Source organism: Oryzias melastigma, linkage group LG22 (assembly GCF_002922805.2).
Source record: "Oryzias melastigma strain HK-1 linkage group LG22, ASM292280v2, whole genome shotgun sequence".
NCBI classification, from domain to species: domain Eukaryota; kingdom Metazoa; phylum Chordata; class Actinopteri; order Beloniformes; family Adrianichthyidae; genus Oryzias; species Oryzias melastigma.
Genome location: NC_050533.1, coordinates 1,222,517 through 1,249,291, shown reverse-complemented (window position 1 = coordinate 1,249,291; position 26,775 = coordinate 1,222,517). Strand labels below are relative to the sequence as shown.

General features: G+C 43.0%; 3 protein-coding genes across 8 annotated transcripts in view; 2 read left to right on the top strand and 1 right to left on the bottom strand.

Annotated features, from left to right (window-relative positions):
* The first annotated feature begins 258 nt into the window (after positions 1-258).
* On the top strand, positions 259-12,160 carry pygl (phosphorylase, glycogen, liver). Its single transcript, XM_024275069.2, has 20 exons — positions 259-753; positions 875-976; positions 1,057-1,135; positions 1,412-1,515; positions 1,921-2,052; positions 3,842-3,953; positions 4,135-4,217; positions 4,298-4,435; positions 4,513-4,605; positions 4,986-5,132; positions 5,970-6,133; positions 6,735-6,849; positions 6,935-7,036; positions 8,210-8,357; positions 8,568-8,626; positions 8,857-8,998; positions 9,069-9,276; positions 9,345-9,479; positions 9,551-9,617; positions 11,721-12,160. Exons 1-20 carry the CDS (start codon positions 274-276, stop codon positions 11,907-11,909), a joined length of 2,799 nt encoding a protein of 932 aa, XP_024130837.1. The 5' UTR covers positions 259-273; the 3' UTR covers positions 11,910-12,160.
* LOC112148492 (lysophosphatidylserine lipase ABHD12) lies at positions 12,153-22,442 on the bottom strand. 2 transcript variants are annotated; one of them, XM_024275662.2, is made up of 12 exons: positions 20,249-20,424; positions 18,281-18,383; positions 17,997-18,116; positions 16,539-16,569; positions 16,425-16,470; positions 14,971-15,097; positions 14,848-14,885; positions 14,263-14,342; positions 12,681-12,763; positions 12,538-12,616; positions 12,336-12,469; positions 12,153-12,264 (listed from the first exon to the last, which is right to left on the bottom strand). In XM_024275662.2, the coding sequence occupies exons 1-12, from the start codon at positions 20,349-20,351 to the stop codon at positions 12,237-12,239; spliced, it is 972 nt and encodes a 323-aa protein (XP_024131430.1). In that variant the 5' UTR covers positions 20,352-20,424; the 3' UTR covers positions 12,153-12,236. The 2 variants fall into 2 exon arrangements, with proteins under 2 accessions (XP_024131430.1, XP_036065767.1); XM_036209874.1 differs by lacking the exon at positions 20,249-20,424 and adding an exon at positions 22,426-22,442 and having other exon boundaries at positions 17,997-18,383.
* Positions 22,443-23,237: 795 nt separating this feature from the next.
* Positions 23,238-26,775, top strand: part of nin (ninein (GSK3B interacting protein)) — a 24,457-nt gene continuing 20,919 nt past the window's right edge. For 3 of the 5 annotated variants that reach the window (XM_036209868.1, XM_036209870.1, XM_036209869.1), the window contains exons 1-2: positions 23,239-23,479; positions 25,455-25,658. In XM_036209868.1, the coding sequence (XP_036065761.1) occupies positions 25,476-25,658 (183 nt within the window). In that variant the 5' untranslated portion in view covers positions 23,239-23,479; positions 25,455-25,475. Of the gene's footprint in view, positions 23,480-25,454; positions 25,659-26,775 lie in introns of all 5 variants that reach the window. The other 2 variants (XM_036209867.1, XM_024274980.2) reach the window with 2 other exon arrangements.

Genomic DNA, 26,775 nt, shown 5'->3' with positions numbered 1-26,775 from the left:
CTAAGAGTTTTAAAAAGACATTAAAAGATGGACAGATTAAAATGTACAAATGAGGAACAAGAGAAGACACATAACTTCAAACAAAACAAAACTTTTACGTTTTTTAAGTTCTTTTTTAATTTAAGTTTACAATGTTTGGTAATTTACTGTCATTGTTGTATTGTTTTTATCCTTATATTCTCATGAGTCTCTATCATTTCTAAATAATAAATCAATTAAAGAAATTTGTTTCTATAAATATCCCGTGGAGGAGGAGCCAAACTCACGGTGGAAATGTACTTGAAATGGGGGGGTCCTCCAGAGTGCGGGATCCCGCGTGCGTGGCTCCACGGGGAGCGCGTGTTTGTGATCAGATCAGCTGGGTCGGCCCGGGCGCCTCCTCCTCCCCCCACCTGCACCAATGAGAAGACGCGGGGGAGGGGCCTCGCGGGTGAAAAGCACCAGCTCGCGCGCCGCCTCCCCGACTCCGCTCCGGACCGGACAGGACGACCCGCGCGCGGCAGCAGCAGCATGGCGACCCCGCTGAGCGACCAGGAGAAGCGGAAGCAGATCAGCATCCGGGGCATCGTGGGGGTGGAGAACGTGGCGGAGCTGAAGAAGGGCTTCAACCGACACCTGCACTTCACGCTGGTCAAGGACCGGAACATCGCCACGCCCAGAGACTATTACTTCGCGCTGGCGCACACCGTGCGGGACCACCTGGTGGGCAGGTGGATCCGCACGCAGCAGTTCTACTATGAAGCGGACCCGAAGGTGAGCGTCCCGCCGGTTCTGGTGCGGTTCTGCAGGAATCCAGACTGATCCGGACTGCAGGACCTGTTGCGTAAAGTTTCCAGAGAACAAAGCCTCCTCTGTCCCTCTGACCTCCTTCCAGAGGGTCTACTACCTGTCCCTGGAGTTCTACATGGGCCGGACTCTGCAGAACACCATGATCAACCTGGGCCTGCAGAACGCCTGCGACGAGTCCATCTACCAGGTCAGACACGCACGCACTCTGCAGGCGCGCGCTGCGTGCATGAAGCTGCAGCCCCGCGTGACCCTTTGGTCCCCCTGCAGCTCGGCCTGGACATGGAGGAGCTGGAGGAGATGGAGGAGGACGCGGGGCTCGGGAACGGAGGTCTGGGGAGACTGGCAGGTAAGAACTGCAGCTCTGGAGGAGATGGAGAACCACAGATGAGTTCTGGTCTCTGGAGAACCCCAGAGAGGTTCTAGTCTCCGGAGAACCGCAGACAGGTTCTGGTCTCTGGAGAACCACAGACAAGTTCTTGTCTCCAGAGAACCACAGACCTGCTCTGGTCTCTAGAGAACCACATAAATGTTCTGGTCCTCTGTGGTCTCCAGGATCTGCTGGCAGATCTCCAGAGGAAAACTGGAGCAGAAACTTCCCAACATTCCTCTCTTTTGTCTGCAGCCTGTTTCCTGGACTCCATGGCCACTTTGGGTCTGGCCGCTTACGGTTACGGGATCCGGTACGAATACGGGATCTTCAACCAGAAGATCAGAGACGGTTGGCAGGTACTTTCTCCGTCTGGATCGCACGGTTCCTCCTTTGAGATTCCAAATCCTCTCTGAGGCCAAAGTAGAGCAGAATTGAGCAAGAAAACCTCCCGAGTAGATGATTAACCAGAACCGGGCCTCGCTCGGCGCCGCTGGACCGGTGGAGCTCCTTCAGGGGCCTGCAGAGGTCGGCTATGGATGAATCAACATGTATCTGGTGATAAGCCTCAAACCTGAAACTTTGGCTCTTTTGAAACCTTCTGGCTGTTTGCAGTTCAGCTCCATCCGTGCAAACATGGACCTCTGAACTCTGACCTCTGACCTGCTGCTCATGACTCGTATTTACAGAAAAGCAACCACCGTTCTGGACGGTGTTAGACTGAAATGTGAGCTCCGGGCCTCTAACCGCCTCCTGACCTGCAGGTGGAGGAGGCGGACGACTGGCTGAGGCACGGGAACCCCTGGGAGAAGGCGCGGCCCGAGTACACGCTGCCGGTTCACTTCTACGGGCGCGTGGTGGAGACCAAGGAGGGGCCCAAATGGGTCGACACTCAGGTACGAGACACGCTGTAGATCATCGTTCATGCTGGAGTTTGATTTAGTATTGGTTTTTATTAAAAGGGAATTGTTGGTTTTAGATGTTTGTTTTCTTATGATTCTGCAGGAGAAATTCTCTTTCAAACTAAAAGACTCAAACACACCCAATAAAATATCATTTTACTGCTGGATGTTGAACAAAACAACATGAAATTTAAAGACTTTCATAATAAAGATAAAACATCAAATATATCTCTGTAAAATGATGTGGAATAATGAACAGAACATTTAATTTTCTACAAAAGAGAACAATAAAAACACAAATAGAAACTCTTAGCATCACCAAAGCTGCATTTCCATTATATTTATGCACAAAACTATTGAAATTTTATAAATCTAAAAAAAACAACACAATTTTATAATGACACTTTTCCATAAAATCACAATTATTCAAATAAACACAAACGAACTCGGGCGATAAGGCATTCAAAAGAATGGATGTGAACAAAACTTTGATTTACAGCAGATACATTCACATTTCTGCATCAGCACTCAGTCATTTATCAAAGGAGACGTCGGCGTCTTATCTGCTAAATTAGCATTAGCATGCTACATCTGGTGTACTCCCTGGAGTCTCACTGCTCCCTAAAACACGATCAAGTCCAGGACTATCCAGTGACCTTGATCTTAATGGAACATGATCACATGCTTTTTTTTTTCCCCAAATACGATATTATGCATTTTTTTTGTCGAAGTAGAAAACCTAATTAATAAAAACCTTTTTTGAAGATTATTGATGAATCCACTTTGTCCTGGTGATAAAAAATACATACACAATTTTTTTTTCAACGACAAGTCATTCAAATGCAATGCATTGTGGTCTATGATCTAGTAAGCATGAATATACATCAAGTTTTTTTGTAAACTTCTGGGAAATTTCTGCATGACTGGATTCTAGAATTGTAGTTTTGGACCCGAAGACAAAATAACTTGTAGTAGGACTGAGGGAATTCAATACGACAGAGTCCTGCTTTGGAGCTAGCATTAGCATGCCACATTTATTGTAATGGTGTTTTCAAAATAAAGGTAAATTAGTGCTAGTATTAGCATCCTACACTTATTGTAATTCAATTTTAGTTAATGCTGATTAGTGTTAGCGTTAGCATCCTACGTCCACTGTAATTGCATTTTTGAGCTAAAGCTAAATGAGTGTTAGCATTAGCATGCTACAATTACTGATGGTTGCTGTGTCTGAATTCCTTCATTACACACTTTATGGTGCATTCGCCATTTTCTAGTGCTGTCCAAATCTACAATTCCAAAAATTTAAAGTGCACAAAAATTTCCCAGAAGTCTTTGCAAAAACTAGCATGCATCAATGCTCACTAATTTTTTAATAAACGTATACATTTTCACAATGGAGTCACAAACAGACGTCGTAAAATGTTCTTATTGATTAGATTTTCACGTTATAAAGTGGTCGTCATATCAGGCATTCATTTAAAAAAAGAAAAAGTCGAGAGTCTGAATTGCTTTTAAAATCCTGGGCACTATTTAGTCCTGAACTACATCTTTTTTTAGTAGTTGAGCGTTAGGGTGGGAATTCCGAAATATCCGCTATTTTCAAGCTAAAGATAAATTCATGTTAGCATTAGCATCCAACATTTATTGTAATTGCATTTTTAAGCTAAAGGTAAATAAGTGTTAGCATTGGCATGTTACATTCACTCAATTGTATTTTTAAACTGAAGCTAGTGCTAGCATTAGCATTCGTATTAAAAAGGCAGCTGGGTTCCTTCTTTTGCAGGTTGTTCTTGCGATGCCGTACGACACGCCCATTCCTGGTTACATGAACAACACCGTGAACACCATGAGGCTGTGGTCGGCCCGAGCGCCCAACGACTTCAACCTAAAGGACTGTGAGTGAAGAACACGCCGGCCTCTGAGCCGCGACCCGATCGGTCCGCTCGGTTTACCAAACAGCATCCAGAACGGTGCAATTCTAAAGGAACCTGCTGCAACTTCCTCTGCTGTTGCTGCGCGGGTTCCCCTTTAATCTGAAGCTGAAGTGTGTTTGTGCGTCTGTGTGTGTTTGTGTAGTCAATGTTGGAGACTACATCCAGGCTGTCCTGGACAGAAATCTGGCAGAGAACATCTCCCGTGTTCTGTATCCAAATGACAATGTAAGTGCATGTATCTGCAGAAGGTCTCGGCCTCCTAAACTCTCCTGAAGGACTTCCTGCTCCACGTTTCTGTGCTGCAGTTCTTCGAAGGGAAGGAGCTTCGTCTGAAGCAGGAGTACTTCGTCGTAGCAGCCACACTCCAAGACATCATCCGGCGCTTCAAGACCACCAAGAAGGGAGTTCCCGGTCGCACCTCCTTTGAGAGTTTCCCCGATAAGGTAGCTTCAGTGACATTTCCGTCTTTGTTCAAATGTTGCCATGGCAACAGGAAGTAACAGAACGTGCGATTCTGCAGGTCGCCATCCAGCTGAACGACACCCATCCCGCCATGGCCATCCCGGAGCTGATGAGGGTCTTTGTGGACATCGAGAAGCTGGACTGGGACACGGTGAGGCTCGCACGCACAAATGTTTGGTTGATGACAACACGCAACAGGAAGTGCAGATGAGTCAATCGAGCTCAAGTAGGAGCACGTCACCCAATACAAGCAAAAACCTCAGATGGAAATATTCTCAGTTGCATAATCTCTTCAAATGTCTGAAAATAAAATGTTATATTTATGAAACCTAATCTGAGGATCATGGGAAGTTTGGCTCCTGTCAAAATGAGGATTTAAGGGATCTGTTCCCGTAGAAGATCAATATGCTAATGTAAGAGATCAGTAAAGTTGTAGAATAAACCTATGAAGACATTTACCTGGGTAAAGACCCCCCCCCCCAGAGGGATGCGTCGCTGTGCCCCCGTCACCATGGAGACTTGTCTTTGCAGGCCTGGGACCTGACCAGACGCACCTTTGCCTACACCAACCACACGGTCCTCCCGGAGGCTCTGGAGCGCTGGCCTGTGCAGCTCCTGGAGAACCTCCTGCCCAGACACCTGCAGATCATCTACCAGATCAACCAGGCTCACCTGGATGTTAGTATTGATCACTTAGCGGATATTGATCCTTGTTGAGACCGCAGGTTTAAAACGGTCACAGGATTTTGTTTTATCACAAAATGATAAATGACTGTTTTCATGGTATGTTATCATAAGCATTTGATGTTGACTCGCTAACTGTACAGTTGTTTTTGTCCTATTAGCATGTTGGCTAGTTAGCATGCAAGTAGAACCACATTGTTATCATTAACTTCTTTATATGGATTCAGTTTATTGTTTATTTCAAGCATAAAACACTAAATATATACACTAACTATAATCAGTCATTCAAAAGATCTTATTCTGTGCAGGTGTGTCTCCAACTGTATCTCCAGCATGTATCAAAATGATCTTTGTAGCATTAGCATGTTAGCATGTTGCCATTGGCAGGCCAGCGTGAGTATTTTTGTCATAGCATCAGTAAACTATGACGTTAACCAACATTAAAATAAGAGGATAAATTAACATAATCTTTTTACTGTTAGCATGCTAACGTTAGCATGATCTTGCCAGTTATATAGGTAGCATTAGCATCTGTCTTCTTCACTCTCATTCCTATGCAGGTCACAGGCATGTCCCCAACTTTAGCATATATAGCAAAATGATCTCTGTAGCATTAGCATGCTAGCATGTTTCCATTAGCATTAGTATGTTCGTGGTAGCATCAGAAGGCTACGCTTTAATCAGCATTATCCTTTTAGCGTTGGCATGATTATATAAACTTTAATATTTAAACTTTGATGTGATTTTATTCCTCTGGAAGTCAAAATAAGGAAATATTTGTTGTGACTGTCAGTGAGAATCGGTGAGAAACATTTGTTTCTGTGTTTGCAGAAAATCGCCGCTCTGTTTCCGAAAGACATGGACAAGCTGAGGAAAATGTCTTTGATCGAGGAGGACGGCTGCAAGCGCGTGAACATGGCGCACCTGTGCATCGTGGGCTCGCACGCCGTGAACGGCGTGGCGGAGATCCACTCCAACATCATCAAGACCGAAGTGTAAGCGTCCTCTGCTGTCGTTGGGAAACTTCAGGTTTTCAGGCCGAGACTTTCAAAATAAGTTTCTTCATCTGCTGGTCCAGACTTGTGTCATGAAGGGTTGCGCTCTCGGCAGCAACTTCCTGTTTGAGGTTTGGAGAATCGCGGCTGCTCCTTTGAGTCTGAAGTTTAACCCTTTAGCACCAGAGCTTCAGTTCCCGTGTTTATGTTCCTTTGACGACTGTAACTCGGAGTGTTTCCATAGTTATTTTACCTCTGATGATTCTGACCCAAAGAAAAGCTGCTTTACGCTGATTTGCAGAACTTTACGTTAGTGTAGTGTTGACATTTGCAGAAAAACCAGCTAACTCTGACTTTAGAATCCGTTGGAATTAGTGGTTGAGGAGTTGTGATTATTTAAAGAACACTAGTTAAAACTCTGGTTTTTAGTTGTTATTTTTGGTTTTGGGGCGGAGCTCCCATCACTCTGTCCTGCCCAGTTGCTTGTCAAAGTTACTAAGTGGGCGGAGCTTCATTTTCTGAAGGAGAAAAGTAAAAAGGGGATCTCCCTCCATGTTTAGTTTTTTATTTTAAGTTTATGATTTTCTTTGTTTTCCTGCAGATTCCGTGACTTTAGTGATCTTGAACCCGGAAAGTTCCAGAATAAAACCAACGGCATCACTCCCAGACGCTGGCTGCTGCTCTGCAACCCCGGACTGGCCGAGCTCATCGCTGAGGTCTGATCCTGCAAAACCTTCATGTCTGGATTCAGGTCATCATGTGGTCAAAACTCACCTGCGCGTTTTGTTTATCGTCTTCCAGGTGATCGGGGAGGATTACGTAAAGGATCTCAGTCAGCTCAGGAAGCTGAATGACTTTGTGAACAACGCCGCTTTCATCCGAGACGTCTCTAAAGTCAAACAGGTGAAGAAGTTGAAGCTGTTTACACCTGATAAATACATTTAAATCTATTTTAAACTCCCATTTTAGGTTTGCCCCGCCCACAGATCTACCTGGTAACAATAAATGACACAAATACCTGGAAAAGGTGACGAATCAAGTCGAGTTTCAGACCGACTAGTATTTTAAAGGTTGAATAACTTTAGATGACTTTTATAAACTAACTATACTTAAGCTGACCATGACAGTTTTTGACTTAAATTAGTTCTCACGCACTCAGGTGTGTGACATTCCTTCATCATCCCCTGGGGGAGTGGTGAGCCGCAGACACAGCTGTCTTTGGTAAGACTCAGCTGGGATTTGAACTCACGACCTTCTAGTCTCAGGGCGGACACTCCCCCACAGGGCCGCCGAGCTGGTAGTTTAGAAAGAATTGGATTTAGACTGAATTTGAAGAAACCTGAAGATGGCGCTACAGTCAATAATCATTCAAACAGGTTCTGAGGTATTTTACTTTTAGGCTCTTATTTTAATGTTTTGTCGATTCATCAGTGAAAATAAATGTTTATAAATATTGTTTTGCTCACTTGTTCCTAGTTTTGTGATGTTCTGATGACATCATGTGATGGGCGGAGTCATCTGTCATAATTACGTTAATATAAAAGAGAATAAAACTTTATTGATCCCACATTGGGGCCATTACTTCATTACTGCAGCTCTATTGAAAAAGCAGCAAATTATAAATAACACTAAAATACATTTATAAGGAAAATAGTTTATTTTTTGGTGAGCCGACAACTTTGTTTTATATTTTGATTTTAATATTAAAATCCAGACTTAATATTTGTGTGTATCAGTTATAGATAAGAATCTAGCTTCATATTTGGTATTTTTGTAAAGAAACTGTACAGCTTAAAAAACATTTGAAGTTTGGAGACGTCATCAGGAAAAATATCCTTCAAAAGGTTGAAACTGTCGTCGTTTTTTGCCGTTCAGGTCTGTAAACCTTAACAGAAAACTCCACTTCGTCTAAGCAGGAAGCGGCATGACGGGTAATTAAATGCTGCAACTCCTGACCACATTTCTGCTGCAGAGACTCGCACGCCCGGACAAGACGCCACTGTGATTCAGCGCTTTGGTGGCCACGCCCCCTCGTCCTCTCATCACCTCTGATGTGACCTTTTTGTGCTTCTGCAGGACAACAAGCTGAAGTTCGCCCAGTACCTGGAGAAGGAGTACCGGGTCCAGATCAACCCGGCGTCCATGTTCGACGTCCACGTGAAGAGGATCCACGAGTACAAGCGGCAGCTGCTCAACTGCCTGCACATCATCGCGCTGTACAACCGTAGGTACCGCGGCGATGGAGCGACTGCCGACGCCTCCTGACATGTGGAAGATTCCTCATGTTAAAACAGACATGAGGAATGTTGGCGCCGGAGCGGGAATTTTCCATGCAGAGTTTCATTATCAGCTGCTCTTCCTCTGAGGTTTCATGTTTAGAAATGTCCTCATAAAATGATTACATTTCCTCGTTTGTTTGTTTGTTTCCCTGAAGGCATCAGGAAGAATCCCACCGCTCCGTTTGTCCCGCGGACTGTGATCATCGGCGGAAAGGTGAAACTCCAGCTCACCTGAGCCTCAGACCCTCATATCAAAACCATCTTTGTAGCATTAGCATGTTAGCATATTACCTTTGGGATGCTAGTGAGAGTATCTTTGTCTCAGCATCAATAATCCATTCTTTAATTAGCATTATTTTTCAGTGTTAGCTTGCTTACATTAGCATAGTCCAGCTTTAGCATGTATAAAAACGACTCTGACCTGCTCTCTGCCTCCCCCTGCAGGCCGCCCCTGGCTACCACATGGCGAAGATGATCATCAAGCTCATCACCTCGGTGGCCGACGTGGTGAACAACGACCCCGTGGTGGGGAGCAAGCTGAAGGTCATCTTCCTGGAGAACTACCGGGTCTCCCTGGCAGAGAAAGGTACCGCCGGTTCCGAGGTCCAATATTCCCGTCTGGAGCGCAGCCACAGATTTCCTCTGGTTTTCCGCAGTGATTCCGGCCACGGATCTATCGGAGCAGATCTCCACCGCCGGCACTGAAGCTTCGGGGACGGGCAACATGAAGTTCATGCTGAACGGCGCTCTGACCATCGGCACCATGGACGGCGCCAACGTGGAGATGGCGGAGGAGGCCGGCGAGGAGAACCTCTTCATCTTCGGGATGAGGGTGGAGGACGTGGCTGACATGGACAGAAAGGGGTGACGTTTCCATACGGAAGGTCTCGTGTCGGGAGCGTTCGCGGTGTTAATCGTGTCCGTGTGTTCAGGTACGACGCCATGGCGTTCTACAACAAGATCCCGGAGCTGAAACACGTGATGGACCAGATCACCAGTGGATTCTTCAGCCCCAAAAACCCCGACCTGTTCAAAGACCTGACCGACATGCTCTTCAAACACGACCGGTGAGGAGGCTCCCCGCCGCCGCCGAAAGATCCGTAAATGTGCGGTTTGTTCACCTGTGACGTCTCCGCAGGTTCAAGGTGTTCGCAGACTTTGAGGACTACATGAAATGTCAAGAGAAAGTCAGCAAACTTTACCAGGTAACGTCTGACAGGTGTTGAGGAGGGACCTGAAGGGTCAGGTCAAAGCGATCCGACCACTTTAACTCTTTAACACCTGAAGCGCCACCAGTGACCTTTAAACACAAAATCTTTAACATACAATCTACAGGATAAATCCAGTAGATTGTTAAGGAGAAAACGGGCTCGTCGAGCTGCTTTTCTCCTTCAGAATCTACTGGAATGATCTTGTTAACGGTTGAAAAGTTACAGTAAATCAAAGAACATAAACTCTGTTAAAGGGTTAACCCTTTAGTTTTAATCTGCCTATCAATAATAATCCATAAAGTGGTTCTGATCGTGACTCCTCCCCTTTAGCCAACATGACAACATTAGATCGTTTAGTCGTTCTGTTCGATCTTTTCTTAATTCGGTGACAAACGTTTCCTATAATCGTCCTCATCTCGACTCGTCGCTAGAAAAGTTTGATTTTCTGCGGTAATTCTAGTGTGAATACTTTTGCTGAAAGTAGTTGCTGAAGCTTTTTTCTGAAAATGGTGACGCCATTTACTTTAAATGCGGAAGGGATTTACTGAAAATCCAAAAGCTATTTGCAAAATGTTAAATTTGCTAAAAGACTGAAAACTTTGTCAAAGAACTACAAAATAACGCTGAAGTTGACCAAACTTTTCTGAAAATGTTGTTGTAAAAATCCTTAATTTATGCTAATTTTGCAAGAATATTTAGTGTTTTGCTTAAATTGAGCTAAACTCCAGATTAGCTCAAAAAACCTTAGTAGATGCTAAATTAGCCTAAAATGCTAGCTTGTTGTTTACATACTAGCTAAACTCCAAAATAGCCTAAAATTCCTCAGTAAACTCAATTATTCAAAAATGTTAGCCTTAAATACTTCTTGAAGACAGTTCATAGAACATCAAAGAGTTACATTTATTTAGCATTTTAAGCTTTTTTCTAACCATTCTTGGAATTACTTCTGGTTCTAAGATAATGACTTTTACCTGCTAATTTTCGATTTTTTTTAAGTTTTTGATGTCAATTACAAGCTTTTCATAGGTTTTAAGAATACTTATTAATTTTTAAAAGTTTTAATTCCTTTTTGTGGCCTCTTGAGGCTCACGTTTAGAACAAACAGCCTCCTTACACAAGGTTTTCAGGAACCATTTTGAGGCATGATGGGAAATTTCTTGGTCTAATTCATTTGCTATGGGAAATGTTTGTCTGAGAAATATTAACTATAAATCAGCCGTAGAAGCTTTTGGTACCAAAAGTAACGGAGCTTTACAAAGTACTTTTCTATCTCTTTTTGTGTCGGAGAAGCCCACAATAATAATAAACTATAAGAAAGTTGTAGGAGAAAATACTCTTATCGTCTTCAGCAATCGGACAGAAAAGATCCATGTTGACCGACTGTCATGCAGGAACAGAAGTGTGAATTTAATTCAAAATCACGGCGGAGTGAGGGTTTGTTGATGGGACTTCCTACTGAAATGGCGTGTTATCGCGTGAACCTACGAGCGGTTGGAGTCTGGCGAGGTCGGCTGCAGAGCCTGCGGCTGCAGAGCCTGCGGCTGCAGCAGGACCGCAGACATCCGTAGCCAATAGGAGTCATCCGCTCTGGCATCTGCATCCACTCAAACTACACGCTCTCATTTCTACTGTCAGGCTGCAGCAAGGAGCGTGCACGTATTACGTGCACATCCCTCCTTGTTCAGTCGGCAGGGTTTGGGGGCGGAGTTAAGTGATGAACTATCTGCCTGCGTCTCACCTGCGTGCCCCGTATCCACCTGTACGGACAGCTGAGACTTTCATGTGATTTAGAGAAAACACTTTTGTTTCCCTCAGATTTATTTCTCTTGGTTTTTTATTCCAAAGGTTTTTTTCAAAAGTTAAATAAAAAATTCCCGTTTTCTCAGTTAGAATCCAACATGAGACGCTTTTCTTTACATTCTAACTGTTTTTAGAGGAAAATCTGAAAATGACTTAAGAGCTGAGTCACAAACTTCATGAAGGTGTTGACATCAGCGTCTGTGGTCGCTGTGGACTTCCTGTCTCAGAATGTTTCGCCGTAGAGGCGCCGCTTGTCTCCGTCCTCCATCACCGTCCCGGTTTGTCTCTGACCCTCAGAACCCCGTGGAGTGGACCAAGATGGTGATCCGGAACATCGCCGCGACAGGGAAGTTCTCCAGCGACCGGACCATCACGGAGTACGCCACAGAGGTGTGGGGGGTGGAGCCCACCGACCTGAAGATCCCGCCCCCCAACGAGCCCAGAGAGGCTCTGGAGGAGACGGTCCGCGCCCTGAAGAAGATGTGACCAGCAGGGGGCGCCCTCGTGTTACGTTTCTGCATTGGAGCGGCTGGCTCCTCAGGACCAGGAATTAGTCTGCTCCCATTCTAGAGTTAGTTTTTTATGACTTTTCTCTTGACTTGAACCTGTAGACCAGTGGTCCCCAACCACCGGGCGGTGGTCCAGTACCGGGCCGCAGACCCAAAAAGGTTGGGGACCACTGCTGTAGACGACGCTCTCCACGACGACTTTTCCAATAAAAAGATTCACTTTCATGACACAAAGTGGTTTTATTTCAACCTTCAAAGCGGAGAATCTCGAGGTTCATCAAACTGTCCTGGAGGAGGAGCTGCGTCATCGTCTCAAGTTTTGAACAAAATTCCTGCGACAAAAAGGTTTATTTGTAAACACGTTTCTGCATTTAAAGGAAAATAAGATCAGTTTCTCACTCACTGGACTGTCGCTGGTAAGTTGGGGTCCAGGTAGATGCTGCTGTGAGAGAACCCCAGCTCAGCCGGATAGGAAACCATGGTGACCGGAGCGTCCTCGCCGAGCCCCCGCCGCGCCTCCACGGAGATCTGCTGGAGCTGAACAGGAGATCCGTTAGGGTCAAAGGTCAGACATGACGGCGAGCGTGGAGACGCGGCGGCTGCACCTGCAGGCCCATGTGATGAGGAACCACGCCGTCGTCCTCGGCGTGCAGGATGAGGAGCGGACAGGTGAGCGTCTTCAGGCTGTCGACATCCAAACAATCAGCTTCTCACCTGAACGGTCAGCAGAGGCGGGAAAAAAACTCACTTCTCATCGTTTGCAAATTCAATCTGGTTCTTCTTCAGAAGGTCGAACAGGAAGTTCTTCAGTCCTGGAAGGAACGTGTAGATCTGAGAACAGACAAGAACCAGGATGATGATGGATGATGGATGGATGGATGGATGATGGATGGATGATGGATGATGGATGGATGATGGATGATGGATGGATGATGGATGATGGAGGTCCAGAGCGGACCACTCTTGGACCAAAACTGTTGTCTGTTGGTCATTCCCACATTTTTTGACATAGTAAAATAAATGTGTTTGATTCTTGAAATTATAGTCTGAACCACATGTGTCAAAGTCAAGGCCCGGGGGCCGGATCCGGCCCTCCGGGTAATTCTATCCAGCCCTCCAGATCATTTAATTTTATTGTTATTAATGACTCGATGTTATCTTGAGCTCATTTCTAACTTGTATAATTTTAATTAAATATATTTTTATGGAGAGTAAAATATTGAAAGTTATCTAAGGTTTAAGTTGATTTATTGTGGAATAATTTTCCTCCCTTTTTATTATTCATAATTATTTTAAAAGTTATGGCTTTAAAGTTTTAAAAATGTTGTTTTAGAGTGTTCCATAAATGTTTATCCTGTGGTGTGTTTTGGATTTTGGCCCCGTCTGATTGACTTTGACACCGCTGGTCTAAACCGTCTGTGTGCTGTCCCCTACAGGTTGAAACGGGGTATTACGGGGTTCATTTCAGAAGTTTCTCGTCATCATGCTCGGCAGCTTCAGAATTAAGCCCCGCCCATCTTTGAACGCTCAACACCCACAGTTTCTGCTCGCCATGCAACCCAGCAACTGTTTTCTTCCTGCAACGCTGAAAGATCCAGATCACTCATCTCCCACTCAGAGCCTCCTCCCTTAGCCCCGCCCCCATTTTTAATTTTCTAATTTGGGCTTAGAGTGAAGTCGTCCTCCAACTGTTCTGTTTGGTTACCCTTTTAGATTGGCATTGAAAATTAATGTGAACAGCTTTTAGTCCCAGTTGCATCAACGGGTCGATACCCCTCATGGATTTACATGAAGATGGAGAAATGCTGCGTTCAGGTGGTGTTGGAACGATCGGAAAAATGATGAAATCTATACCAGAATCACATGAATGCAGATAAACTTCCTGCAACTAAACAGAGGTCAGTGTGTTTGGATTCGGCGCTTCTGGGTAGACACCAGAATTACCCTTTGATAAGGTCATCAATATAGTTTATTCCAGTTTGGCCCCCGGGCCGGAGGTTGCCCACCCCTGGACCAAAAGGATTGAGATGAGATTAGATAACGGGAGGATGAGATCATTCGGACCAAAAAAAAACTCATTTTTTTCTGATGAAAACTAAAGAAAACGATCCATCGGAACAATAAATACGAGTGATTACTGGTGTGTTTTCTCACTTTTACTTTCAAGAATTTTCCTCAGAAAATGAGAGTTCAAATGATCTAAATCTGAATCATTCTGTCCAAAAGAAAGGCGTTTTCATGTCATTACAAATCCTTCTGTAGAACAGTCTAAAATGTATTCTGTGAATGTGGTGAGTTCTTCTCGCAGGTGTCGGATACAAACTTCTCACCTTGGTGATCAGCAGGTTTGCTGCCACGTCTCTGATCCTCGTGTACGGAGCTTCCAGAACTAAAGCATCAACAGCCGACTCTGCAGGAACAAACGTTCAGAGCAAAACGGTCAAAATCTTTGGAGATCTGAGTTGGAAATCTTTAGTAGCTCCATAGCGACCACTGAGTTTCCTTCAGACGATGATGATGATGCACACGTAGAAATGTTTGAGGCTTTATTTGAACATTTTGATCCTTTTTTATGCACCAAAGTTTCTAGATTCAAGAAAAAACTAATATTCATATTTAATCTGTGAATTTGTGTTTCCTAATACTTTATTAGACAAATTTCCTTTTTTTCTTCTACTTTAACGTTAGCTTGTTCTGTGAATACAAACGTGTTAAAGTTCTGGGAGAATGGTTGCCATGGAAACACTTTCTGAGGGACCTTTATTTCTAACTTGTATTTAAAAACATTTGTGGAAAATTTGCACATTTAAAAAGTTCCCTGTTCTATTCACAAATAGAAAAGTTTCTATGTGAGAAGTCAAACTGCTTTTACTTTGTCACCATGACAACACAAAGAAGAGAAGAGCCCCGCCCACCTCCGTCCTGCAGTCTGACAGCAGCGTTGGTGGCCACCCTGCAAAAACAGACGAGCTCCTTTCAAACCAACGTTTGCGTCTGAAACTGCAGATAAAAATCTTCCAAACGAGCCGGAATCTGACCCAGAACCCAGAGAGTGACCCCACAGGATCACCGGGCCGCCGCCGCGCCTCTTCACCCACTGCTGCAGGTAGAGGGCGTCAGAGGTCAGCCCCGCCTCACTGGGGTCTCCAGAGGAATCTCCAAAACCTGGAAATCACAAACCATCAACCTGCATCGGATCGAACCACAACTGTCACTGAATCTCTGCAGAACGTCTGAGAATGGAATCAAAACTTCTGATTTCATTTAGAAAAACAACCAAATTAAATGATTGAATTGATTTTTAGCAGGTTTTAGTAGTTTTAATCCCCTTTATGGTGTTTATTGTTCTTGATTTATCATGAAACACGTTTGAATCTTTTTACAAAAACAACTTAATTTGTCAAAAACTGTTGGTCAACTTTGATTGTCACTCTGGATAAATTAACCCTGTGTAAACCTTTGTATCATGTTTGATACTCACGTTTCTGAAACCCAAATCTCCACATCATGATCCAAACCTTCCTTCAAAAACACATGGATCATGTTTTCTGCCCTGCAGTGCATCAGAACGCCACTAGGGGCAGTAGAAGGACCCTTTTGGCGGGACGATTTAGCAAATTTTTCTGTTAACTTGATGGAGAGAAGTCATGAACAGTTATTCATTTTTTAAAATTATTACTTGTTTTGTTGAAATAATGCAAAATGTGTTTATCAATAATTGTTTACAATCCACATTAAAAATCTGTGTATCAAATTTGAAGCAGTGCGTAAATAAAATGCCTTTTTTTGCTGAACTCTCCTGTCAATATTTTTTTGCATTGTTGTGAGCAAAAAATTGTTGGCAAAAAACAATCTTTCAAAATTGATAACATCTATATTTCATAAAAAAATATTTTGCATTTTTTTGGTGGATTTCATTAAAATGGTTTGAAAAATTCTCAATTACAAACAAATTAAATTTCCTGACAGGTGTTTATTGCTGTGGGCTTTACAGGGTTAAAAATATCCTTTACAACACATGTGTTAAAGTCAAGGCCCGGGGGCCGGATCCGGCCCTCCAGGTGATTCTATCCGGCCCTCCAGGTGATTCTATTTTATTGTATAAATGACCAGATGTTATCTTGAGCTCAGTTCTAACTTGTATAATTTTGACAAAATATATATTATAAAAATATTGAAAGTTATTTAAGGTTTGACTTGATTTATTCTGGAATAATATTCCTGCATTTTTATTATTTATAATTATGTTAAAAAGTTACGGTCTTAAAGTTTTAAAAATTGGCATTCTGTTAGCTTTTTGCTCTATTTTGGCTATTTTTTCAGCTACATGCTTTGGCTAACCTAACTTTTTTTTAGGCTAATTTTGATTTTGGCTAATATTTTAACTAAACAAATAATGAAATGTATCGGGTTTGGGGATTATTTCTGTTTTAAAGTCTCGTCTGCTATAAAAACAGTGAATGTCTGCATGTGGGTGACTGACAGCCGTCACCTCTGTAGTCCAGAGATAAAACATGGAACCCCGCGGCGCTCAGCACCTGTCAATCACAGATGAAAACATTTAGATTTGTTCTGATTTCAGCCTGGATGATGGAGGAGTTCTGACCTTCACCAGATCCACTCTGTGCCTCAGCGCTCTGCAGGAACACAAACAGGAAATGTCATTCTGTCACAGAAAATGGATCATTTTCTACTTTAAATGTGTTCTTCTAGATAATTTGTTGTTCTGTTAAAATCAGTTATATCTGTTTCATTTAGTTATTTTGAGTTTTAAAATATCATGCTTCAAATGTGATCATTTTATTTCCTTTCAGCTTTCAGCTCTTTCCTCATTTTTGCATTTATTCCTGCTCCTTTGGAGGTCACGGGGTCGCAGGGTTCAACCATTGACAGTATAATTAATGTCAAGTTCTCTTAATTAATGTCAATGATACATGTCAACCCAGCGCCTGATGTGTGGGGGTCATTCTGGACGCTTCCTCTGTTATTTCACTTTTTATGGTTATTTAAAAGAATTTAGATTTTTAAATGTTTTGTTCATTTGTTGGGTTTTATTTCAGAAAACACATTTAAAACCATCACTGTGATTATTACATTTAGCTTCTACTTTTGTTCAGCTTCGCAGACTTTTGACATTTATACATAATGATTAATTTATATTCATTAAATCTTTAGATTTCTAATAAAAGCTGCAGAATTTAGTTTCTAGATGTTTAGATTTTCAGCGTCTGGATTTTAGAATTGATCCATTAAAACGTTTTTTCTTTCATTCAGGTCACCTATATTTTTGTTTTTGTTTCAAACACAAAATAAAGATAAACACAAGAATTAAAAAATACAAATAAAAGAATAAAGTCTTTTGTGGTCCCACCTCTTCCTGTGACGCCTTATGCTACATGTTTCTATTTACAGTTTTTCTCAGAAACACTTCAGACGACCCTCAGTACGACACTTTCCATTTATTATAAGATTTTACATTCAGTACCGGGTTAGGCTCCGGGACCCCCCCCTCCACCCCGAAAGGGACAAAGTGGCCAAGAAGATGATGATGATGACACTTTGAAAATATTCATTTTTTCTTATTTATTACATGTTTTAGCCTCAGAGTTGGAATTTTCTTCAGGACTGAAATGTTTTCTGTCTTTTTCAGACTTTTCTGCAGCTCCAGCTCAAATCTCATTTTCTATTTCAGCATCAGCAACTATTTTAATCCTGAAGAACCCAAAAACAAATCTCTGAAGTTAGTTTGAATTTTGTTTGCTTTGCGCAGCAGCAATCGAAACATTTGTGATAAAAACACTCAAATAAAGTTACAAATACAATAATATTTAAAATTATTATTGACCTTGTGGGTCAAATGCAGCAAACGATTTAACTCAATAAATTCACTGATGAAGTTTAAGTTTCCGTTTTCTCCTCTCAGCTTCTGAATCGCCTTCAACTGATTTTGTGTTGACGGTCTGGCTGCATCGTAACCGTGGAAACGAAGCGCTTTAGCAGCCCTCTAATCCCCTCTGGTCTCTATTAAGTTCAAGGATCTCTGCCTCGGATGCTCTTATCCCACCTGGTCCCCACGTTGCCATGGAGATAGATGATAACAGGCTGCCCGTCTCCCAGCGCCTCCTGGTACCAGTCGGCGCCTCTCCCAGAGGCCGCCTCCCATTGGCTGGCGGGGAGCGTGTGCCTGCGAGGAGCGGAGGAGAGGAGGAGTGAGCGGCACAAACAATCACACTCGAGTTTTTCAGGACCTGCAGCTGAATGAACGCGGCTCCTGTCATTCAGGAACCACCTGCACCAAACAAGCATGCAGCCTTTTCTGAGGCGCGGCGGCGGCCGGGAGCGCCCTACCACACTCCCACCCACACGTCCTCCTCCGTGTTGAGGTACAAGCTGCAGGTGTGGTTCAGCACATCCTGAGGTCGGCTGAGGTCAACGAAGAATGGAACCCTCACTGTGGAGGAGAGGAGCACAGGTGAGTGTCACCTGAGAGGTCACCTGTGAGGGTCACATGACCGACCAGCATCGCAACAGCGTTCAGGAGAAAACCTGAGAGTCTGGAGTGAAGGAACACCTGATGAAGAGAAAAACTGCAGGAGTGGATGTTCCTCCAGAGAACGTCTTTGTTCTGTTTGTCGGAGCAAAAACCAAAAGTTCTGCTTTGAGATTAGAAAAGTTCTGAAGATGACAGGAAGCGTCAGACTGATGAGAAACCGGATAATCTGAACGGATGTGAACTGAATCTGATTCTTCTGCACAAACTCAAAATCCCACATTTCAGATCTTAGTGTTTAAAAATGTCTGACCGCTTTAGTTTAAAGTCAAACCAACATAAAGACAAAAATCAGATTTAATACTCTGTCCTGTTGGTGGAAGTCCTCTAATAGATAATTTATTTAATTTTCTGTGTTTCTTTCAGAAAATGTGAATTATTTAACAAACGAAGGAAAGTTTGTCATTTAACAAACACTGAAATAAACTGAATTTTCTTCTAGAGAAGGTTTGCAACCTTCAACACTTAAAGAGACTTTTGGGTCAAATTAAAACCAGCAGGAGCCACAAAGTCTTATTTCACGATTTAGAAAATAAGACGCTGATTTATGTGTGTTACTGTTACTATTATGATAAATATGAATTATCAATGGTTTTTGGTTTAAATAAAACAGAAACATAAAAAGAAAATTCCATTTTTTCACCATAGATAATAGTTTAAAACTTTAGACGGAGACTCTTATGACTTCCTTTCAAAATAAAAGACACCTTATGCCACATAGGATCATCTTAATGCGAGTAATAAAAAAAAATATATATTTTACAATCTGTGGTAAATTTCAGCCAGAAGTTTGTAAATCTGAATAAAATTATATAAGAGCATAATAAGTGACCCATAGAAATCATTATTCAGGGGAGTCAAACTCAATCAGGGGCCAAAATCTAAATCACACCGTAGATCGAACAGGATAAACATTTACTGAACACTCTAAAACTACATTTAAAAACTTTAAAACTTTAACTTTTTAACATAATTATGAACTAGATGTAAAGCATTTCCTGTGATAACGCTATTGTGAATGCTGTAAGCTGAATTTGGCCACTGAAGACGCTAGTGCTGATAGTTGAAAACACTGAAGATGATAGTTGAAAACACTGAAGATGATAGCCAGATAAATATTCGCTAAATGCCAAAGTAGCCTAAAAAACTAACTAAAAAAAAACTAAAACAGCTAGCAGGTAAATATTAGCCTAACTTCAAAACAGCCGAAAAAACATTTAAAAATAAGCCTAAATTAGCCAAAACAGCTAGCATGTAGCTAAAATATTAGCTGAACTCTAAATTAGCCTAAAAATCTTAGCTGGAAAGAAAAAATATTAAATATGCAAAAAAAAAAACACAGTCATAGAAGAACCGAACTGGAGGTTTAATTTAAATCTTTGAAAATCTTGAAAATCTGAACTTTGAGGGTTTTTGAGGGAACAAATGGAGCTGCATTAGTTCTGCTTGTAAAGCACGGAGGTGGAAGGATGGTGGTTTGTTTTTGATCTGACAGGAGTCAGTCCGAGCGGATTTCTGTCAGACAGAAACTGGATCCAGACCCCAAGAAAAGCCTGAAAACCAAACAGGTCAAGGTGCAGCAGACGGCCAATCAAAGTCCAGCGTTAGGCGTGGGGGGGAGGGGCATAAATGTTTGCTTATTGGTCGATAATATCCAGTCAGAAAACAGAGGAAATTTCAAGCTGAATCATGTTTTTTCCCCAAATCTTGCTGCTACGTTTTCCTTCAGATGACAATGACCTGCGCAGGGACAGGTAAAGACTTACACAGGTGAGCGAACACGGCGTGAGACAGTATCCATGGAAACAGGTAAAGGAGGACTGGTACTGAAGTGTAAACGCCAACCAGGAACGTCAAGGTTCTCCTCATTTCTGCTGCAGCTCCCTCTGCTCCGGCGTTCCTGCTCTGACGGCGGGAACGTTGGGAAATCCGGAGGAAGCATGTCAAAGGTCAAACCGGTTCCTGCTTCTTCACAAACGTGTCAGAGGAGGCGGGGCTTGTTCTTCATGGTCATGACATCAACATTCATGTCTCAATATATGACAAAAATGTCAGATTTAGTTTTCAATTCTTGTATTTTAGGCCTGAAAGTCCAAATAAAAGAGAAAAGAAACACTCAGCTGATGCAAGGCATTGTGGGAGTTGTTGTTTTTAGTGAAACTACAACTAGCTCATAAATTTTTCCTCAGATTATAGAAGTAATTTTACCTTCTGACGTAAATGTTTGTGATTTCTGAGCTAGTTTTTGTATTTTTTCATATTTAGTATCAAATTTTGAGGATTTTCTTAAGAACTTTTAAGTCTTTAGTTGTTTTTCTCTTGTTGTTTTTCTCATTTTCAAAGAATTGGTTTTGTCCTTCAGGCCTTTTTTTGTGTTGTTTTGTCTGGAAGTCTCTGTGAGGTCAGAATAAATTTTTGTTTTGGTTCTGACTCATGAAGTTATCTCTACGTCTCTGTGATGTTTGAACTTAAATCCTTTCAGGTGAATACCTGAGAAAGAGGCGTGCTGCTGGAGTGCAGAGTTTGTGTTTCCACCCTAACTCTGTGTGTGTGAGGGTTGTTGTTGTGTGTCCTGCGTTGCTGCATTTGCTGATTCAGCAAATCTCAAAGCACAAAGTGGGCAGTGTTAACCTGCCGCTCAGCTGCCAGTTTGGTGAGTTTTTAATCTGACTGTAAGCAGTTTAAGGACGCTGCTGGCTGCAGCTTTTGCTCTGTGCAGATACACCAGGAAGTACGGCTTTCAAAATAAAAGCACACTTCCACAGAAGTTCTTGATTGAAGGCAAATTTCTTTGTGAAAGACACTTCATATGAGAATGGATTTACGGAAACAAACTAAAAGCAAAAACACAAAAATCACAAATAATAAATGACAATTAAAATGATTCTGAAGTTTGAATTAGATCATGCAGATTCAAGTTGATCTAAAAAGATCAGGTTTCAGTCCAAACCAGAATACCAGCAATAAGAAGGTTCCAGTTTTCAGTTGCACAAAGTGAAACTTCAGCGTCTTGAGTCCAGAGCTCCAGCTGACGGTCCGTCTCTGACCTTCTCAGAGTCCTGCAGGTTCATGTGGGATCAGAGACGAACATAAGCTGAGCAGCTTTAAAGTCAGTCCTCTGAGAAACAGGAAGTTCAAAGGACTGATGTGGTTGTACTTCCTGGTTTTAGTCAGTGGCGGAACCCCAGAGTCCAGACCGTCACAGCAGCCAAAACCACTGGAGGTGAGAGAGTGGACCCGGCTCTGAAGGTCTGGTTCAGACAGTAGAACTTTGATTCTGATGATGTTCCAGTAAAATGTTTGGGATTTTGTAGATTTAAAGTGACGGTTAGATGGTCAGATTTCTAATCTGACTTGTTTTAGAGGAAAATACTTTCAGGACAGTTTTTGTTTTTGTTGACAAAGAGGACAGTTTGAATGTTCATCTGCAGAACTGTTCTGGATCCACTTGATGATCTGTCGCAGTGACAGAGGAATTCTGCTGGTCAATGTTCAGCTGCTGTGAAGGAAATGTAAATCTGAGTGTCGTCTGCATAGTTATTGATAAATACTGTGCAATGATTGGCTTAGAGGAAGCCTGTGAAGAACAGAAGTCTTGTGATTGATCCCCAGGAACACTACAGGTCAAGACAACTTGATCTGAGACACTAATTTCAACAGACCACTTCCTCTTTTCACAATAAGACTCGCGTGCCTCTACAGTCCTCTAGGATCACACGATCAACTGGATCGAAAGCAACTCTCTGATCCAACAACACAAAGACACTGCAATGTTCACGTTTTTAAATATAGACATTACTTGTGAAGACATTTGACCGTCACATGTCAGCTTCTTCATCAAACAGATACTCAACAACCTGTAAGGTCATGGAGGTCACAGACAATGTCTGTATCAGAGAACTGGACTGAGTGAGAGTGACATCATTCATAGAAAAGGGTTTACCTTACGTTCCAACCAAATGAAGTCAATTCGGTTGCCACTTCTTTGCAATACGAACGTCACCATGTTGGAACCAGATATCAGTGATTGATCCGAGTCTGCGTTCCTATGGAGACCACTCTAACCAATTAGGATTGAGCTTGTTGGAAGGCCACACACGCAAAATGTGTCAATCAAATGTTTTGATTGTTAGATTTAGGGGCCAAAAAGCTCCACCTATTTTTATTGAGACATTTGATTGGTGATTATATGACTTGAATAATTTTAGATACAGAAACAGTATCATGAAAAAAAACATATCCAGAAGATTTAAAAAAAGATATGAAATCAAGAAGGGTTATTCTGACCAATAGAAAGAATGAGTAGCAGCTGCTTATTTCTCTACAGAAGTCTATGGGATTTTGTGGTACTTCCTGTTTGGAACTCCAGGGTGTGTGTGTGTGTGTGGAGGGGGGTGTTAGTCAGTCCAGTTGTCATATACAGTCAATGGTCTCTCCTCTAAGACATTTAGTCTCTAAAGAACATTAGACTGTGAAGGAATCGTTTTATTTGTGTTTCAGATGAAATACCTGAAACATTTTGTTTGCAAGTAAAATAAATAACATTGATAATATATAAAATTCAATATTTAGAAATGTTTCAAACAAAGAATTGACAGATCAAAAGAGGAAATGTTTAATTATTTGTCTTCCTTTATAGTCAATGCTTCTGACTCAGCAGTCGTCACTTTTTCCTATCATGTTACTGCATGCTTTTATTTTGAAATCCCCTCCCAAATCCGGTTACCGTAATCTCGGGTGTAAACTCTCGCGATAGACCCCCTCCCCTGCCGTCGCGGGCGCTCTGTCCCGGGGGGGCGGGCTTTCCCGGCGCCGCCGCCCCTTCCTCGTCCGCCGCCGTTCAAACCCGCTCTCTCCACGCCGGGATGCAGGCAGAGGACGCGGGACGGCAGCGGCGCAGCGGCCGCGGGGAGAAGCTCGGCGCCGCCGCGGACTAACGGAGCGAAGTTCCGGTTCGGTGAAGTCCGGTGGACCGGGAGGCGCTTTCCGGAGATTCGGTGAGCTCCTTAACTTCGGGTTTTAACGGGAAAAAATTAAAAACCGGTTCCGCCCGTTTTTAGGCGAAAGTGTCCGTTACTCCAGAGGTCAGCCGCCGGTAAACCGAGTTTCCTGAAGGCGGGAATGGAAGTCCGGTTCAAGAGTTCAAATGACTGAAGAGAAAATCCTTTCAAAAGTGAAAATGAAGCAGATTTGAGGAAAAATATGTGATTTAAAACATGTTTGAGTTCCGGTGTAAAGTTTGGGGAGAAACTCTCCTGATTTTACTGGAGTTTGTTTAGAGTTCAAATATACTTTTATGAAGACAAAAAGTGAAAGTTCTTAATTTTGTTTAATTACGTCATTTTCGAATCTTTTCAGTAAATCAACGATCAGTTTCTGTGTTTGGATCAGAACATCTTATCGTGAAGGTTTCCATCCTGTTCTCTGATGTTCGTGTTTGGGCTCCAGCTACCGAACCAGAACCGCTTCAGAGGAGAAGCTTTGTGATGAATGGACCCCCCATTCTTGAGGGGGGGGGGGCACCTGTCCATCAATGATGAGAACAGCTGGTTAAGCAGCTCTGAGGTTCTGCTGAGGTTCTGTTGAGGGACTTCTTCTTGTTCTTCAGGCTCCAATTTTTCTTGAAAACAAAAGTTTGTGAAAAAGACACCAGAGTTACATTTATGTGGTGAGTTGGACTGGTTCTGAGGGACGTGTCAAGAGTGTTGGGACCTTCTAAGGGTTCTGTTGACTTTCTGATTGGTTTTGTGGATTTTTGAAGGGTTCTGTATAATTTCTAAAATGGTTCTGAAACTTTTAGAAGAGTTCCATTGACTTTCTGATTGGTTCTGTGGAATTCCTTAAGGGTTCGGAGACCTTTTTTGAAGGGTTCTGTGAAATGTTGGGGGTTCTGTTGACTAAATGATAGGTTCTGTTGACTTTCTGAAGGGTTCTGTTGACTTTCTGATAGGTTCTTTGTAATTTCTGACGAGTTCTGTTGACTTTGTGAATGGTTCTGTTGACTTTCTAAATGGTTCTGTTGAGTTTCCAATAGGTTCTGTTGACTTTCTACAGGGTTCTGGGACTTTTTGAAGGGTTTTGTTGACTTTCTGATTAGTTCTGTTGACTTTTTTAATGGTTCTGTTGACTTTCTGATTGGTTCTGTTGACTTTCTAATTGGTTCTGTTGAGTTTTCGAAGGGTTCTGTGTCAATTTTGAAGGGTTCTGGGGCTTTCTCGGGGGTTCTGTTCACCCTCTGATTGGGTTCTGTGTAATTTCTGAAGGGTTCTGTTGACTTTTTAAATGGTTCTGCCGAATTTCTGAAGACGTCATGCAGCAGCGCGGATGTATCGCAGGTTTTTACTTCAGTATTTTTAGATTCACTCTGGAGTCACATGATGAGTCGGCAGATGATTCTTCTTCTCTGGAAACTGAAGTTCAAAGGCGGTCCAGAATTCCATACACAGAGTCCAAACTGGAGAAATCGGTCCAGAGAAATCAGGTTTACTTTGAGTTCTGCTCAGAGAGCGCAGCAGTCTGACGAGGTTCTGAAAGTTTCACGATCCAGAAGCTGAAGGTCATCAGCATAACGGTGAACAGTGGTGGAGCTTAGAGCAGAACCCTGAGGAACCCCAGAGTGAACTCAGGTTTGTGTACATGGAAAAAGTGATCCTGAATCCTGCTGATCCTCCTCAGACTCTGAACCAAATGGCGGTTTTGTCTGAAGTTCCGGTTGGACTCTGGTCCTGCGGGTCAGGCGTCTTCTGATTGGTCGGCTGGAGGCTCAGCTCCTGATTGGTCGGCTGGAGGCTCAGCTCCTGCGTTTCCTGATGGCTTCATGGCTGTAATTGGATTAAGCAAAGCCTGCGGCTCAGATGAGGCGCCGCCGCGGTGCTGTCAGAGAGCAGCTCGGAGTCCTCCGGGGAGGTCCGGCTCTGGTTCTGGACCGAGATGGATGTTGGGAGTAAGAGGTTCTGGTGGCGTTTCTTGCAGGGCGGTGCGCTGTCCTGTGGGATGGGTGACGGCCAGGAGCAGGAGGAGCGTCTGAAAGAGGTCTTTGAGAGTTTCGACGCCAGCGGCTGCGGCTCTCTGACCCCCGAGGAGCTCGCCGACCTCTGCCGGTCCCTGCAGCTGGAGGACGCCACGCCCGCTCTGCTGCACGCGGTGCTGCAGGACCAGGACCGGCCCACCGCCAGGGTAAGAGGGTTCAGCTCCTGAGGAGCAGCCGTCTGCAGGAACGTCGCGGCGTTCTCCTGATGGGAGGACGGATGGTTGTTGATCCTCGAAGAGTCGCATCCTTGTTTGTGATCCTCCAGTCCAAAGATCTGCTGCAGATCTCACTCGTTTGTGACCAAAAATGTACAAAGATGTAGAAAAAAAGGCAGAAATTTGACCAGAGAAACAATTTTTCCAAACATTATTCCAGTCCTTCACTCAGAGGTCGATTCAATCGGAAATTTAAAAATGTGCTTTCATTTATGAACAGAAAAAATGTATGTTTCTGTTTGGACACAATCTGCTGAAGCCAGAGACCTTCTCCTGCTTTTAGAGAAGTTTCTTCTCCTCCTGCTTTTAGAGAAGTTTCTTCTCCTTCTGCTTTTAGAGAAGTTTCTTCTCCTTCTGCTTTTAGAGAAGTTTCTTCTCCTTCTGCTGCTTTTAGAGAAGTTTCTTTTCATTCTCCTGCTTTTAGAGGACATTATTCTTCTGCTGCTTTTAGAGATTTTTTTTCTTCTGCCACCTTAGAAGAACATTATTCTTCTGCTGCTCTTAGAGAACTTTCTTCTCCTGGCTTGTTTGTTTTCAGACCCATTTTCCTTTTTTCGTGTTTGGGATCATCAAATCTAAACTCAGATAAAAATCTCAGACTTTCTCTCCGTTTGTCTTCAAACTTCTGCACAAAAATCAAATGTAAACTGAATATTGAATAATGTCATTAAAAATGGGGAACATGCAGAATCCTGGATTCAAACTTCTTGCTGCGCGATAAGAGTGCTAACCACTACACCACAGTCACCCCTGGTCTTAGATCACTCCCCTTTAAAGAAGTTTGGTATTCATTTCCAAAAGCCGAATAGCAACAGCGAATGAAATCTCTGACCAGACGGACATAAGTCAAAGCGGTGAATTACAGCGCATGATGTCACTTCCTGTCATCATGACTATAGTTTTTCACGTCAGACAGGAAGCAGAGTCGCTCTGATCTCTGGACGAACATCTGACTTTGTTGATTTGTTTCTTTTCCGTATCACTCATCTTCCGTCACCGTGACAACCACAGCAGCTCATCGTTCAACCAGAGCTGTCCTCAGACACCT

Excerpts from the sequence above, each read along its gene's own strand:
- pygl (XM_024275069.2), top strand. The coding sequence starts at position 274 with ATGTACTTGAAATGGGGGGGTCCTCCAGAGTGCGGGATCCCGCGTGCG. Across the intron at positions 4,436-4,512 it reads TTGAGAGTTTCCCCGATAAG|GTCGCCATCCAGCTGAACGA; the intron begins GTAGCTTCAGTG and ends GCGATTCTGCAG. Across the intron at positions 8,627-8,856 it reads CTGTGATCATCGGCGGAAAG|GCCGCCCCTGGCTACCACAT; the intron begins GTGAAACTCCAG and ends CTCCCCCTGCAG.
- LOC112148492 (XM_024275662.2), bottom strand. The coding sequence starts at position 20,351 with ATGAGGAGAACCTTGACGTTCCTGGTTGGCGTTTACACTTCAGTACCA. Across the intron at positions 14,886-14,970 it reads GGTCACTCTCTGGGTTCTGG|GGTGGCCACCAACGCTGCTG; the intron begins GTCAGATTCCGG and ends CTGTTTTTGCAG. Across the intron at positions 12,617-12,680 it reads GAATTTGCAAACGATGAGAA|CCTGAAGACGCTCACCTGTC; the intron begins GTGAGTTTTTTT and ends GGATGTCGACAG.